The following is a 16,251-nucleotide window of genomic DNA, read 5'->3' on the forward strand; positions in this document are numbered from 1 at the left end:
CAAGATGCAACCTTAATGGATAAAGCAGATGCAACATGAGTCATATCGGAGCACCGGAGGACAGATGTTTAAATTGTTTGTTAAGTAGCTATTCAGAAATGTGAATCATGAAGTAAGCTTGATTGTAGTTTTTTGCTTAATATTTGTGCTTAACTAAATCAAATGCCACCTCGAAATCCAGCAGTGTCAGGCCTGCTTGCTTCCGGTTATCCATGCATAGGTGTAATTAATGTAATGGCTGAAATAATTCTGTTACGGCTTAGAGTCTTCGAGAGAAGCGATGTGAAATAACTATGTTATGGTCATATTCCTTATTGCCATATGCACTCAACTAGGGGCCGCACTTTTCTGATCGAGGTTTTGGTGTGGTGCTGCCCTTACATGAAAGCGGCATATTTCAGTTCTCTTTCGTAGCCATATTACGGAGAATCAACTTTATGCGTCATGCACACTCTGGCGCTGTATATGGCCAATAGTTGCCGATACATCTAACGTTCTCTATAGCTATCGCCTATAACGTTAAAACTGTAAACAACAATATCCAATGACACCGGACGCCACGACTTACAAATCCAAGAGCGGACGAGCTGAAACCGGGACCTTGCATGAAGCAAGCTTTCACTGCGAAATTTTCGCGGCCGAAAATCTTGCGCGGCGCCCTGCCATTAATTCGTCGCCCATTTTTCCAGGCAAGGAATAAACGAACGCCGCATGCGGCGCCTCGCCATCCGCCGAAGGGCAGTGTGTAGTAGACCACTGCACGGGCTCGGGCCGGCCGCTGTAAAATTCTATTACGGCCGTCCCGGGCCGGGCCCGGACTTGAAGTTGCCAGCCCGGACAGGGCTCGAACCCGTACATAAAAGGGCTGTGTACCGCTTCTCATTCATTACTGAAGGGTGATGTACACTTGGGGCGTACTAGCAGCGACACGGATGAAACAAGGCCATGGTGTGGACTAAGGAAAAAATTACTCCATTCACCATTATCATCAACAGCCTGACTACGGCCACTGCAGAATAAAAGCCTCTCCCATGTCTTTCCGATTAACCCTGTCCTGTGCCAGCTGCGGCCACCGTATCTCCAAAAACTTCTTAGTCTCATCCGCCCACCTAATGGCTAAGGCCTGTCCCCTATCTCTTCAATTAACTCTGTCCCGTGCGAGCTGCAGTCCCCTGTCTGCGCTAACTTCTTCATCTAATCCGCCCACCTAACTTTCTGTCGCCCCCTCCGTTATACCGTTATAGATACCGTTATATAGTCCGTTACCCTTAATGACCACCGGTTATTTTGCCTTCGCAATACATGCCCTACGCAAGCCTATTTCTTCCCCTTGATTTCAACTAGGATGTCATTATCGCATTTTCGTCCCTGGCCCACTTTGCCCTCTTTTTGTCTCTAGGCGTTGAACCTGTTATTTTTATTTCCATAGCTCGCTGCGGTGTCGCTAATTTCAGTTGAACCCTTTTCGTTAGCCTCCATGTTTGAGCCCCATAGGTGAGTATCGGTACGATACAGCTGTTGTATACTGTTCTCTTCAGGGATATTGGTCAACTGCCATTCATGACCTGAGAGAACCTGCCATATGCGTCCCCCGCCCATTCTTATCCTTCGATTTAATTCCCTCTCATGATCCGGATCAGCTCTCACTACCTACCCTAAGCAGACGTAGTATTCCACCACTTCCAACACCTCGCTCCCGGTTTTAAACTGTTCTCCCCTTCCGACATTATTGAACATCATTTTGGTTTTCTGCATGTTAATTTTTAGCCTTTTTAAAACTTTAGAAAGCGCTGCGACAGTGGACACCAAGAGAAAGAAAAAGGACAAGTGCTTGTTCTTCGTTTTCTTTCTCTTGGTGTCCCCTGTCGCAGCGCTTTCGAAAGTTTTAAAATGATGTACCAACTAGCTACATTGTCCATGTTACTCTACCTTCCAGCCCTACATTACCGTTCTGCCTGTCTAATTGATTCATAATGTTTTTCTGTTCATATCTTGAGCCATCAGCGAATTGCACATTACTTAGGTATGATCTATTAACTCTTATCCTCAACTGCTCCCAACCGAGGCGTCTGAATACCTCTTGTAAACAGAGAGTAAATAGGAATGGCATTATCCCGTCTCCCTGCCTGACACAATTTCTTATTGAAATTTCATTCCGGATTTATGGAGGACCGTGGTAGTGTTGAACTTGCTATAGATGTCTTCCAGTATTTTGACATAAGGCTCTTTTATAGCCTGATTCCGCAATGTCTGAATGACTGCTGAAGTTTTGACTGATCAAATGCTATCTCGTAATCAATGAACGCTAAATACAGGGGTAGGTTATATTCTGCGGATTTCTCTATCACCTGGTTTATAGTGCGGATATGGTCCAGTGTAAACTACTTTTTACGAAAGCCTGCCTGGAGATTAAGTGGATTCAAATATAAAATCAAATCAATCTTTTATTTCAGCTTGTAGTTACAAACTGGGGATGGCGAGAAAAAAGCAGCGAATGAGACGCCGCTTGACAGGCCTCACCACCCTTACAAGTCAGCTGTAGTCACAAGGCGGAAACAACCACCAAATAAAACAAAGAATACGAAAGAATATTGAGCAGGAATGACAGTAACCATCAAACGAACAAAAATCAAATCAAACAAAGAATACATAAGAATATAGAACAGGAATGACAGTAACAGGCGTATATCTCATTTATCAACATTATTAATACAAGAAATTTTAACATTACAAGATGGTATGAAAACATCTGAATTCACTGAAGGATAGACTCACGAGTTAAGCTCTTTCGGATTGTGAATTTAGACATAGTGTTTAGTTGGTCACAGGATGTGTTATTCAAGAACTTTGGTACGATATAGTTTAACATGGAATGCCCGTAATTAGTCCTGCACTTCGATAGTACAAATGTATACTGTGCTCTGGTGACGTATGATGAGTGGCGACATACAAGTTCAACACTGTTAGAAATAAAGGAATCAACTCTTCTTATTAGCGCTTTATAAAGGCATGCAAATCTGTAATCAAACATCTTGTTGACAGGTACAATATTATAATGAAAGTAAATATGCTTAATCGGTGAATCATACGATCCGTTCAAAATCGAGCGAAGCATTTATTTTGTAAGGTTTGCATTTTTAAGATGTTAAAGTGCGTTGTATTGTCCCAGATAAGGTGGCAGTAGCTGAGGTGGAAGTAAAAAAATGCATAATATAAGGTGAACTTAGTTTTGATAGGTAGAATATGCCTATTTCGCGAAATAATTCCGACGATTCTGGAAAGTGTTACCAGTAAGATTATTAACATGGTCATCCCACGTCATCGTGCTGCTGAATGTTACGCCGAGTGATTTGAAGGTATCTACATACTTTATGACAGTGCCACTGAGGTATAAGGAAGGGCGATGAAGTATTTGTTTTCTTTTAGACAAGAGTATCGCTTTAGTTCTTTATTTGTTTATCTTAAATGAGTTCAGAGATGACCATGTGACAAGTGATGAGAGCGCGCGGTTTGCTGTATCTGCTAGGCATTGTATATCATTAGAGGAGAAGAACAGGCTGATGTCGTCTGTATAGATAATGTATTTTGCATGTGTGCTGATTTTGGGGATATCATTTTGGGGATATCAAGATTATCCTGAGTCTATTAGCGATTACGTTAGTGAATACCTTGTAGGCAACGGATAGCAACCTGATCGGTCGGTAATTTTTCAAATGGTTGACGTTGCCTACCTTATGGATTAAGATTGTGTTAGCGTTCTTCCAAGATTCTGGTACGCACGAGGTCATAACGCATTGCGTATACAAGGTAGCTAGTTTTTCTCACATAATCTTCCCTCCGTCCTTCAACACAACTGCTGTTACCTGATCGTCCCCAGCGGCTTTTCCCCTTTCCATTGCTTCCAAGGCTGTCTTTACTTCCTGTTTTGTTACTGGCGGGATGTCCCACGGCTGTGCCAGCTGCTTCTCTCATTAACGTCCTGGCTATATTGGCTACTTTAAAGGTCTGTGTAGAACACTTCGGCTACGTTAACTCTCTTATCCATATTGCTAATGACATTGCCTGCTTTGTCTTAACGCGTACATCTGTTTTTTACTTATGCTTAGCTTGTTCTTAACTGCTTTTAGACTGCCACCGCTGCTTAGAGTATGCTCGATCCTCTCCGTATTAAACTTCCCTACGTCGGCTACCTTGCGCTCATTGATATACCTTCGGTAGCTCTGCCAGTTCTATTCCGTGTGTGTGTGATTAGACGGCTTCGTGCTTTGGTGTTTCTTAATCAGATCATTTGTCTGCTGAGATAGCTTGCCGGTATGCCGTCGAACCGTTCTACCGCCTACTTCTACTGCGCACTCTGTAATCATAGCGTCATATTGTCATCATAGCGTCATATTAACCATATTGTCATTCACTGTTGGAACATTAAGGTCGTCTTCCTCAGATAAAGCTGAATATCTGTTCTGCAAAGATATGCCTAATTCCTCTATTTTCCTTCTAACCGCTAAATCGCTAATGCGCTTCCGCTTCACAACTTTCTTCTGTTCCCTTTTCAATTCTAAAATAACTCGGGACCGTACCATCCTGCGGTCGCTACAACGCACCTTTCCGAGGGCCTTTCACATCCCCATCCTTGGAGTATTCTACTTGCATGTTTGCCAATCCTTCCTCTCTTGTAATTCCTACATGCAGTATGCGTGTTCCTAATATAATATGGGCGCTTCCTGTCAACCATCGCCACAGCAACCGCCGTCTGCGCCCGAGATTCCCTGAAATAGAATAGATGCCCCATCAAGTGATTTCCCTTCCGCATTTGAACATGCTATGGCTGTTATATCGAGGACCGATCCAGTCGCGTCCACGTAAATTTGGCCTTCCGTCCCGCACCAGGATCCCCTAAGGGCCTTCGCCCTAGCCTATCTCCTTTCATTATAAAATTCCGAGTGCATGTTGCTCTCGACCGGTCCTTTGGCAGTCGCTGTCTTCAACAATAATCCGCTTCCAAACGGAAAAGAACGCAGCCACTTGGACCCGAAAAGAAAGATGCACGGAAGCGCCGTCTCACGAGCATGGAAGAAGTCATATGGCACAGCGGGCAATTTGGACTATCGCCGCAGGACAATAAAATACTTGAAATATCATAGGTGTGAATGAATTCAGTTAAACGCAAAGCGCTCCCGAAATCTGAGGCCACATGCTAACGATCGCACGGGACGTTCTGTGCGTGTCTGCTGTATAGCTGTACTTTCCTTAGGCGACAAAGATTACAGACCGTACTGTTCGTTTTTACGCTTCCCCTGACCCTATTATAAATGATGGAATCCCGGTGGTAAAATCTCTCCAGTGGTTCATTATTCAGCCACTACAACTTTCCTAATGAGAGACAGCCTATATGTAGGCCGAGTTTAATCAGCGTCGCTCACAGTGCTATCTACGAGTAACTTCGGACGCACACGCCTGGCCGCGGTGAACAACGCAAGTTCGAAAGGGCAAAATCCAGCTGCGGGCTACACTTCAGCGCCGTTCCTTGGGGTGCTCTAACGCCTGGCACACGGCTCGTTCGCAGGACAGCGTTTGTATACTTGAGTATGCAGCATCGCTGGCTCGGATTCCTTAGCTGTCAGCGAGCCGTCACATCTGCCAGAGGGCGCTGCGCATCTCTTCGCTTTTGTGTTACCGCTCACGACTAGGCACTGGACTACTCGAGGTCGCATATGAACCGCTGGCTGAGGACCTTCGTTCGAATGCTCCATTTGAAGCCGTCTGCTCCCAGATAGTCTTAGATTGTCTGCCTTCACGTCCACAAAACACATCTCTACGCTACGAGGGACGCAATTGGAGGAGGGCGTATTGGTTTTAAACTTTTCGGATATTTTAGTGCGAACTACGCAATGGACAGGAGCTTTTTCTTTCCTTGTCCATGCAAACGCGGCCAGAGCGGCCATGAATTCAACCGGCTAAATCTTACTCATTAACAGTTTACGAATAAACAGCTAATGATGCCAGACTAACCATTCAGATTAGAAGAATCGAGAACCGAAGCATCCCAGAAACTTCACTGCCGTATCTGCCTGGATAAAACATTGCGCACTCCAAGATAACTATTTCTTTCAGTAGGTCAGAACCTGGGGAGACGAAATACGCCCTTTCTTCCTATGCAGTGAAATATTGTCCCTAATGGCATCCATTAGTTTTTTTAAAAAAAAAAAACATTGTATATTATTCATACTTGTTATCCAAGGCATATTTATATCATAACTGCCAACTTGTAGCGCTATAAACTCAAGAAAAGCGCTTGTCCTCTGTTCTCGTTTCTCTGTTTCGTTCTTGTTGCTTCGCGCTGCCGCTTTCCATGTTGATTCACAAACTACTCCGCATCCAGATATTAAGAAAAAGCTATTTTGTTTATTAGAGCAAAATCGCTAGTTTTGTCTTGTAACAAGAAGCTTGAATAGATGGCACTATCTGCACCAGCAACGGAGTGAAGGTACCGCGGAAAGAGAAGTGCGCCTGGCGGCCAAACGGCAAAGCGCACAGTCATGTGGCCGAACTATTTGACGGAAGGACAATTTTAGGACGCTCCACTTTTGTAGCTTATAGGGTCACTCTGCGTCCAGCCGGCCGGGAAGGCGAGCTTCCGTGCCAGCTACACTCAAGCGTTATTCAAGTACGCAACACGTTTCCCCAACCCGTGGCGCAGAGTCGCAGCCACGGCAGGTCCGGACGAAATAGGCAACGGCAGGGCACGCTAGGAAATAGTTGATTATCCTAACTCGAGGTAAAGCACACTGCGGAAGAATGTTCTATCCGTAAAATAGATGTTCAGCAGCTCACCAAGTCTTTGACGTCGACCGGCGTCGGGTTCGGGGGCCCCGGCTGGCAGCGAGAAGGTTCCTTGGGGCACTTAGGTCAGGTCCGGCGGCGAGAGTCCGTTTCCCGCGACGAGTTCCTCCTTTGATCCCTCGGGCATTGCCTCCCTAGAAGCAAATCGTTGCTAACATTCTCGGGTATGCAACCCTCACCGAAGTGGGCAGCGCGCTGTTGTAACGTCACGTCAGTGCTGGGGCGGAAATGAGCAGAGTCGCAGGGGTGCCTTCTCTCCACATTCCCGGTTGAAAGAACGCGCGTGGAAGTCAGGATCGCCGCTGGCGCGGGGGACGCTAAGGGACACCAGTGTATCCCACAAGCTTTCCCTTCATGCCAAGGAAAGCTGCCGCAGGGCATATTAGGATGTCACTTAAGGCCACAGCGAATATTAGCGACGAGTGATTGTGAGCTGGCACAGGTGAAATGGCGCAGCCGATCACATATATGATTCACCTGAATGCAGTCCACAGTCTCACACCATCATTTCGTGAAAGTCAAAAAGGCACATACATCGATGTATTATTATCTATCTGTAAATTCTCTATCTGGCATGCTTTTCAACGTTTGAGTTTAGGGACCTTGTTATAGCGGCCGCTCTCAGTTTCCATCAGTTTGCAGCTGCACAGTGTGTGCTTTCTAATGTTACTTATACTCTTACGTGCGGAGCCTGCCTATTCCCTTTCAGGCATTGAGGCAGTTGATGACTCCACTGTGACTCGGCTGATATCGTCTAATCCTTTCATTTTATGCCGTATGGTTTTCGGTTCGGTATTTGTGCAATCAGCAGGTGGCAGGAAGAAATCTTAGCTGAGCATTTCTCATATTTTTCTGAAAATTTACGCTATTCAGCGCTCAGCTTGCGACGAAGCTGTTAATAGGTGGTAGAGACTTCATTCGATTGCACTTCATTCATAAAAGCATAGAAAACATACTTTCGTAATGCATCTCACTGCACCGTTCAAATGCCAAGCTTCGATATTCTCCCGCGCCATCACTGTAGAAGACACTGGCTGAAATGTGAAGAAATTCACCGCTGTCCGCTTGTCACAATTGTGCCTTTGGTTTCTAAGCTACGTAACGCGTGAAGGTGCGCGCACCCGTCACAGAACAATGGTGAGCCTCTCTGCATACATCGAGGAGGCGGGCTGGACGTTCCACTTGCTCATCGCCAGGTATCGCGCTCTGCACGTGGCACGGTCCGCGTGAGCTACTTCAGACGCTATGCAGCCGGGAGCCCCTTGCGCAGGATGCCTGGCGCGTGATTAATTGGATGGGCGACAGGATGCTATGCAGCTTTGTTTTTATATTTTCTAAATACGGACAGTGGACGCTCACGCTCAGTTATATCCCGGACAGTGCCTGGGCACTCTCGCGCGAGCCCCGCAAACTTGATTATTTTCTTTTGCTTTCTAAATAGTGTAAAGCTGAGATTTGGGCCAGTTGGTAAGCATTCATGGTAGGTGAACAGCGCAACAAAGACGGGACAAAGGCTCGACAAGCAAATAGCGTACACAGCTCTCCCCGCTCCGCCCGCCGCGGTGGCTCAGTGGTTAGGGCGCTCGACTACTGATCCGGAGTTCCAGGGCTGGAACCAGACCGCGGCGGCTGCGTTTTTATGGAGGCAAAACGCTAAGGCGCCCGTGTGCTGTGCGATGTCACTGCACGTTAAAGATCCTCAGGTGGTCGAAATTATGCCGGAGCCCTCCACTACGGCACCTATTTCTTTTTCTTCTTTCACTCCCTCCTTCATCCCTTCCCTTACGGCGTGGTTCAGGTGTCCAACGATATATGAGACAGATACTGCGCCATTTCCTTTCCCCCCTAAAAAACCAATTATTATTATTCCCGCTCCTCTTTGTACTTCTCACTAACCTCTCCGTGTTATTTCCGCCTGGCTCCGCTCGGGTGCTTACGTTGTTAGATTGAAATTACCTCCACAGCCAACATGTTTTCTTTCTTTTTGTTTTGTTGTTTTTATTGCATCCCTTACTACCACTACTACTACTAGCAGGTAAAATTAAGATGAGGTATTGTCACTAAACGCTGCAGGCGTGGCCGCCTGCTCTATAATTAAATCAGGTACAAAGACTTTGATAATACGCTGCTGAAAAGAAGCCGTGTTGCACTAAAAAAAATTATAGGATTGCACTTAGGTCTGCTTAGGAGCGGAAATGCGGAAGCCTTTCCCTTTCCTATTTCTCCCTCCATTTTTATTTTTACTTTCTATTCTCTTTGCTTCACTTTTTACTTTTAGTTTTCTTTTCATTATTTAAATTGATCTTTATTTGTTATTTTATTTTTTTAATTTCCGTTATGTTTATTTTTATGTTTGCTTTTATTGTTTCATTACATATGTGTTGCCCATCAACATGTGCATTTTATTTTAATTCGGCCACAACTTATGATTGACAGTTCGTGCGGGCAACTTCCGTCCACGCTGAACGTAAAAGCGCAAAAAACAAGGACGAGAATAAGACACACAACACGAGCGCTCACTTCCAACTGATCTTTATTACATGCAAGAAACAGATTTTTATACTCTTGATAATGCTTGCAAGGCATTACTGCAGAGTAGTGAACGATAGATGAGTCATCGAGCGTCACACTTGAATGATAAAAGATAGGACATCTCTTTTTGAGAGAGCAGAATTGACGGAGCACTTACACAGTCATCCCCAACTCGCGCTATCTCCAACGCCTCAACAATTTCGCACGTAATTTGACATTTGTTCCCGTAAAGGATTTTGCACTTGTGAAAAAGAGGACGACAACCCTCTTTTCCTTTGCTTTTGCATTTTAGAGAACGAATGCTCATGTGCCCCCTTTTTTGTTGTTCACAACATAGTCATGCTCACCCAATCGCTCATTTATGCATCTTCCCGTTTGTCCTATATAATATTTACCACAGGATAATGGCACTTTGTAGACAACACCTTTCGTGCATCTCGCGAACGGCTTTTGATGCCTGATCGTGCAACCAGTTTTTCCTATGCTTTCTCATGTGCTAGGCTTGCATAGTGAACTCAGCTTATTTGGGGCAGAGAACAACACGCCAACGTTTACCTTGTTGCAAATTGTTTTAAGACTGTGCGAAAGCTTATGTTTATAAGGAATGACTGCAAATTTCTTATCGACTTTTGTCTTTTCCTGAGACTTGGCTTCCCATTTTTCCTTTTTGATAAGTCCTTCCTCCACAGAAACCAGCACGTGCAACGGATAACCCACTTCCTGCAACTTGTTGGACTGCAGGAAAAGGCTTTCTTCAATTGCATGTTCGCATGACTTTTTTAAGCAGTTGACAACCCCTAAACGAGCTATGTTTCTTTTTATGAGCTTTGAATGCGCGGAACTGAAAGGTAAGGGCATTTTTCCATCCCGGGGATGATAAATCCAGCAAGTGTGGTCTTTTAAAAAAGTTAACTTGATGTCGAGAAAGCGTATGCTACCGTTCTCAGGAAGTTCATGCGAGACGACAAGTGGAGATAAGCTATGCTTAAAATGATCTAAAACGCTTCCTACCGCTTCATCGAGGGCGATTGCTGTGGTGTCTAAAAAGATTAAAAAATCATCCACAAAACGAAAAACATTTAACACCCCTACGTCTTCAAGGCAAGCAAAAAGCCTTCTGTCCCGTTCAGCTAAAAATAGGTGACTTAACAAAGGAGCAACGCTGGACCCTATAAATATTCCTTGTTTCTGCAAAAACAGGTCATCGCCGCACATTACAAAAGTGGAATTAAGATCCGTACTTAAGAGCTCTAAAAATGCCCCAACACTTACTCCCACTGAATACTGGAAAGCAATAGGGCCAGCGTTCTCAATACATCTTTCAACGCACTGCAACAAGCCCTCGTGTTGTGTGTCTTATTCTCGTCCTTGTTTTTTGCGCTTTTACGTTCAGCATGGAAAACCAACTCGCCCAAACTCGGCCTTTATTGAATTATTCCGTCCACGCCATTCATGAGCCAACCTTGGAAACTGCAGCGCATCGTGCACAGCTGTGTCGTGTGCCGTGTGTCGCAGGAGGTGGACGGCGCGGCCGACAGCGTGGCAGAGCGTCGTGTGCTGAGCAAGCGGAAAACCGTTGTGGCCGTGCTGTCGACGGGCGTCGCTGTGGGCGCCATCCTCAGCAGCCTTCTGGGCGCCCTTCTAGTAGGAAAAAGACAAGGCCCCGTAGCCCTGGTGAGACTGGACTGCTTCTCTTCCTGCTCACTCGGTGGCCTTCTCTCCACAGCTCTCCAATCCTGTAGCGACATCAAGGCAGCGTGGACCGGGCGGTCGTTCGGCGTCCCTATCCAGCAAGCAGCACGCAGAAGGACGATGCGTCAGCTGTGCAGTGTGTTAATGAGCGAGCGCGTACTACGCCACCGGAGTGTGGCAGCAACGAGGGGTGTGTCTTGACCGTCGATACCACAGCAGGAAAATCTCACCACTTGTTAGACCAGAATCCAGAGCCGCTCTCGGGCGCGGCCATTTTCCGCCGACTGGCGCGCCGCGGTGCGTGCGTTTCTCGGGGGACAGCGGGGCGGCAGCCGCTCCACGGCCGCGCCTGCAGCGATTTACTGCCTTTCGGGAGCCAAAAAAAAGAAAAACCGTGTCCACCATACTTCCACAGCGTGGTTGTGTTGCTAGAAGTCTTTGCGTTATCAAAGAGATAATATTGATGCGTTAATCACGACGCTTAGTTTGGAATTCAAGTTAATTGTGCCGGCGCTTAGCACGCGCTCGCGCTTATATCACTACCGTCTTGGTGCTCCATCGCAGAGAAAGCTTTCCTGGTCTGTACCAAGCATTATGTGCACAGCTAGCACGCAATTTCAATTCCAATGAGCTCTTAATCCTTCCTGCTGGCCATAAAGCACCCATCACAAATAGGGCTTTCTTGTCGCTGAGCTTCGTGGTGCACCATTTATATCAGCAATTTATCGTTGTGAGCTCAACTGAGTCGCAAAGCTAACAAAAAACAAACAAATTTTGTCATTGTTTATGCTATCTGGCGCATAAAAACGTATTTTCGCTTAATTAATCAAAGCTTGAATAACTACCAGCAAAGAGGCCAGCTTTCACGAATTCTGCAACCCGAAGTCGCGTTTATTTTATTCGGAAGCTTTCGGCGCGTCTGACAGCGTCGCGTAGCTGTCATAGAATGTAATAAAATAATGTACAGATTGCTGTGATTCAGGCAGGTACCAACAGCTGAGAGGTACTACGGACAACCCTTTACCCCGCCGATCCCTCTGACATACATGCGGAAATAGCAACTTAAATTGGTAGAGCTCGTGCTTGCATCCCCGTACCACAGAATGTGTTTAACGGGAACAATAGCAAGCTCAGCGCACAGATCTCGAATACGTAGTGGTGATTGAAAACACGCGCTTCGCCTGCACATCACTGCACCATCGAGTCAAATTAATAAATGTACATTCTTATGCATAAAATTATCATAGATGGCAGCGTACGTAAAACACGGCAACAAGCGACACGCCTGCGCAGAACTCTGTAAGTATTGGTTTTCATCCGCACCCTAGTGAGTTGAGTTGAGTTGAGGTGTTGAATGCTACAGGTGGGGTTAGCCTTGCTTTATATGCCGGCAATTGCTCCACCGTAGCGTGCCTTCTATGTTAATAATGTCCTAAAGCCTGTCGCATCTACCCCGCTATGCGCACAGTCTCTTATAATAGCACATATTCTCTCCCGCAGTCACTATCTATGCACACAATCAATCCATACAGTCCACATCAAAGTCCACTCCAGAAGTCACCATCTATGCACATATTCAGTCACAGTAGAACATAGGCCATTGTAGAGCCACAATCCATACACACATTCACTCACAGTATAACGTAGTCCACTTCGCAAGTCACCATCTATGCACACATTCAATCACAGTAGGCCATAGTGCGTTAATTCTGTCGCTCCCTACCTGTCGACTACCCTTAGATGTCGCCTTAACGAGCAACAATGCGTTTCAGGTAACCGTAGAAAGGCCTGAGAAAATGTGAATAGTGATGCACAGACACACCCACATATGTTAGGTGATGAGCGCGTCAACAAAGGAAGCGAAGAACGCGTAAACACGCATTCTACGCGCGCAGCGCCGGCGCGACGCGCCCGCAGTCCGACGTGCAGCGCGCGCCGAAAGATGGCGACTGGTGTCGAGAGTAGAAGCGCGCCCGCAGCCTGCGTGCGAGGGTAAATGAATCTGGTCTATAGCGGTAACAAGGGGGCAAACGACCACTGAAATCATTGACTACAGGGACACTACAGGGGAATGTCAAGTAAGGCTACACTGATAGGTTTGCGTCACGCTATAGGGAATACGTCATGTTTACCGAAATCGAAGCTTGTATTAGCCACAAAATTGCTGAAAAAGAAGTACACGTGGCGCCGCCATGGGCAGATTTTTAGTAATGCGGCTGTTGACGTATTTTATTTTATTTCTTAATTTTTCAGGAAAACATCCCTGAAAAGTCTCATGGCTAAAAGGAGTTGAAACAACCTCACGAGGCAGAGGAGCCCTATCACTTAGCAGATAACGGTAAAAATCACTCTAGGTGCAACAGCAAAGCAGAAACAATAACGAGGCATTTGACAGAAATAATGAAACTGCAGAATACAAACAATTGTAGAGAAACAGAGCGACATAACGGGGCATATGCAAAAATAACAAAAGCGTATTTGTAAAATGTGCCAAAAATGTCAACTTAAAAGGCAAGAATTACATGGGGTAGACTGTCTAGGACACAATTAATAATAATCTTTATTTTCCATCCTACATTTGGATAGGAGAGCAGCGGGAAAAAAGCTGCTCGCAGGCAGCTTTGCCAGCCCACAGCCCTAGCTTTTAGTTTTTATTTTGGAAGAAACAGCACAAAAGTACTAAACAAATGCGCGCAAATGGGCACAGTAGCGGAAATTAACGTTCGCTATAGTAAGCTGGTCTTAATCAAAAAAGAAATACCAGTTAAAATCCAAAGCACGGAATAAGAAGAAACCACAGAACAATAATGCATCCAAAATAATGCACTATAGTGTCACGTAGGGATGACGGCAGTCGAAGCAGCGATAAAGACGAACGAAAAGGTCTTCTAAAAGAAAACTGTTTATTGGGCTGACTTGCGCCCAAAATCAACTGAATCACTCGGCGGCGGCGAAGCGACAAGCGTGCTCGCCGGTCGTCGAACAGAATGCCCGCCCCTGTCGGCCGTGCTCAATTCAAAGCTGATAGCGAACTTTCGAGATTAAGCGTGCAAAGTTACTAGAACATTCCGGAACAACGTAGAATCAGCTCTGCCTGGCTGCGATCACTCGAGATAAATTTAGTCGCGTCTTGGGTCGCAAAGAAAGCGATAAGGTGGTGTGGCGGCAGATTTGAAAAACGAACAAACTGCAAATATTCGCGGCTTTACTCCCCTCTCAAAGAAGCATCGCCGCCATGCAATAAAACAAATAATGCCACTAGTGAGAGAAAAAACGGATCTTGGAAAATAGAGCATGGAAATGCAGCGGCCTTTAGCGCGCATAATACGGCTTCAGACGTACTACATGGACGACTTCTGGTCGTACGCGGCGTCGCTGGGATGCAGTCATTGCGCCAGGGGTGACTTCATAATCCAGTTCACCCAGCCGACGAAGAACATTGTACGTGCCGAAATAGCGGCGCAAAAGCTTTTCACTCAATCCACGGCGGCGAATGGGCGTCCATACCAAGATTTGGTCTCCTGGCTTGTATTCCGCATTGCGTCTTCGTAGGTTGTAGCGTCTGGCGTCGGACCACTGCTGATATTTGATCCGTAATCGGGCACGCCTTCGAGCTTCTTCTGCGCGTTGAAGGCAGGCGGCAACGTCGACGTTCTCTTCTTCTGTAACGTTGGGCAGCATGGCGTCTAGCGTGGTCGTGGCCTCCCTGCCATGGTCGAGCCTAAAAGGCGTCATCTTGGTGGTCTCCTGCACTGCGGTGTTGTAGGCGAAGACGACGTAAGGCAGTATGACATCCCAGGTTTTGTGTTCGGCATCGACATACATAGCGAACATATCAGCGATGGTTTTGTTCAGGCGCTCGGTCAGTCCGTTGCTCTGCGGATGGTATGCAGTTGTCCTCCGGCGGCTGGTTTGTCTGTAGCGCAGGACGGCTTGCGTTAGTTCCGCCATGAATGCTGTTCCTCTGTCCGTGTTGAGCACATCGGGGGCGCCGTGTCGTAGAAAAATACACTCCACGAAAAATTTGGCAACTTCTGCTGCTGTTCCGTTCGGTAGGGCTTTCGCCTCAGCGAAGCGGGTCGGGTAGTCGGTCGCTGTGATGATCCACTTATTTCCAGATGTTGACGTTGGAAAAGGGCCACGCAAGTCCATGCCAATCTGGTGAAAGGGCCTTGAGGGAGGTTAAATGGGGCTCAAAAATCCTGCTGGTCGTGTGGGAGGAGTCTTTCGCCGCTGACAATCTCGGCAGGTATTCACATAGTGTGCGACTTCGGCAGACAGTCGGGGCCAGTAATACTTGTCTTGAATGCGGCGGAGGGTGCGACTAAACCCGAGATGTCCAGCTGTCGGCTCGTCGGGTGAAGCCTGTAGAACTTCTTCGCGGAGACAAGTAGGTAGAACAAGGAGGTAGGCTGTTTTGTTCGCTGTAAAGTTCTTCTTCACAAGGACCTAATTCTGCACACAGGAGGAAGGCATTCCTCGCTAGAATGAAGCGGGGGGTGAAGAAACCTTGCCTTCCAGGTACTCGATGAGGCCTTTTAGGTCGGGGGCCGAGCGTTGCTGCTGAACAAAAGAGCTGGGGCTGGTTAGTCCCAGCAAGGCGTCCTCATCGTCGTCCGGCGGCGGTGCATCTACAGGGGCTCGTGAGAGGCAATCGGCGTCAGAGTGCTTGCGTCCGGACTTGTAAACGACGGTGACGTCAAAGTCCTGGGGACGCAGACTCTATCGAGCGAGTCGGCCGGAGGAGTCCTTCAAATTAGCAAGCCAGCAGAGCGCGTGGTGGTCGCTGATCACGTTGAATGGCCGTCCGTAGAGGTAGGGGCGAATAATCGACGTAGCCCAGATGATGGCAAGGCACTCCTTCTCAGTTGTCGAATAGTTAGCCTCGGCCTTGGAAAGGGAACGGCTAGCGTATGCGATGACTTTCTCCAGCCTGTCACTTTTTTGAACGATGACGGCGCCTAGTGCCACGCTGCTTGCGTCGGTATGAACTTCAGTATCGGCGTTTTCATCAAAATGCGCAAGGATCGGTGGGGACTGTAAACGACGCTGAAGTTCCTTGAAGGATTCTGCTTGCGGCGCTTCCCGTTTAAATGGCACATCTAACTTCGTCAGTTGGGTCAGGGGCTCGGAGATGCGCGAAAAGTTTTTCACAAATCGTTGGTAATATGCGCACAGTCCGAGAAA

General features: G+C 46.8%; 1 protein-coding gene across 2 annotated transcripts in view; it reads left to right on the forward strand.

Annotated features, from left to right (window-relative positions):
* The window catches only part of LOC144119446 (neprilysin-1-like), a 611,912-nt gene that overhangs the window by 33,311 nt on the left and 562,350 nt on the right, over window positions 1–16,251 (forward strand). For both annotated transcript variants that reach the window (XM_077652051.1, XM_077652052.1), the window contains exon 2: window positions 10,888–11,046. In XM_077652051.1, coding sequence (XP_077508177.1) covers window positions 10,888–11,046 — 159 coding nt within the window. The remainder of the gene's footprint in view (window positions 1–10,887; window positions 11,047–16,251) is intronic.

This window comes from Amblyomma americanum, chromosome 2, assembly GCF_052857255.1.
Source record: "Amblyomma americanum isolate KBUSLIRL-KWMA chromosome 2, ASM5285725v1, whole genome shotgun sequence".
Classification (NCBI taxonomy): domain Eukaryota; kingdom Metazoa; phylum Arthropoda; class Arachnida; order Ixodida; family Ixodidae; genus Amblyomma; species Amblyomma americanum.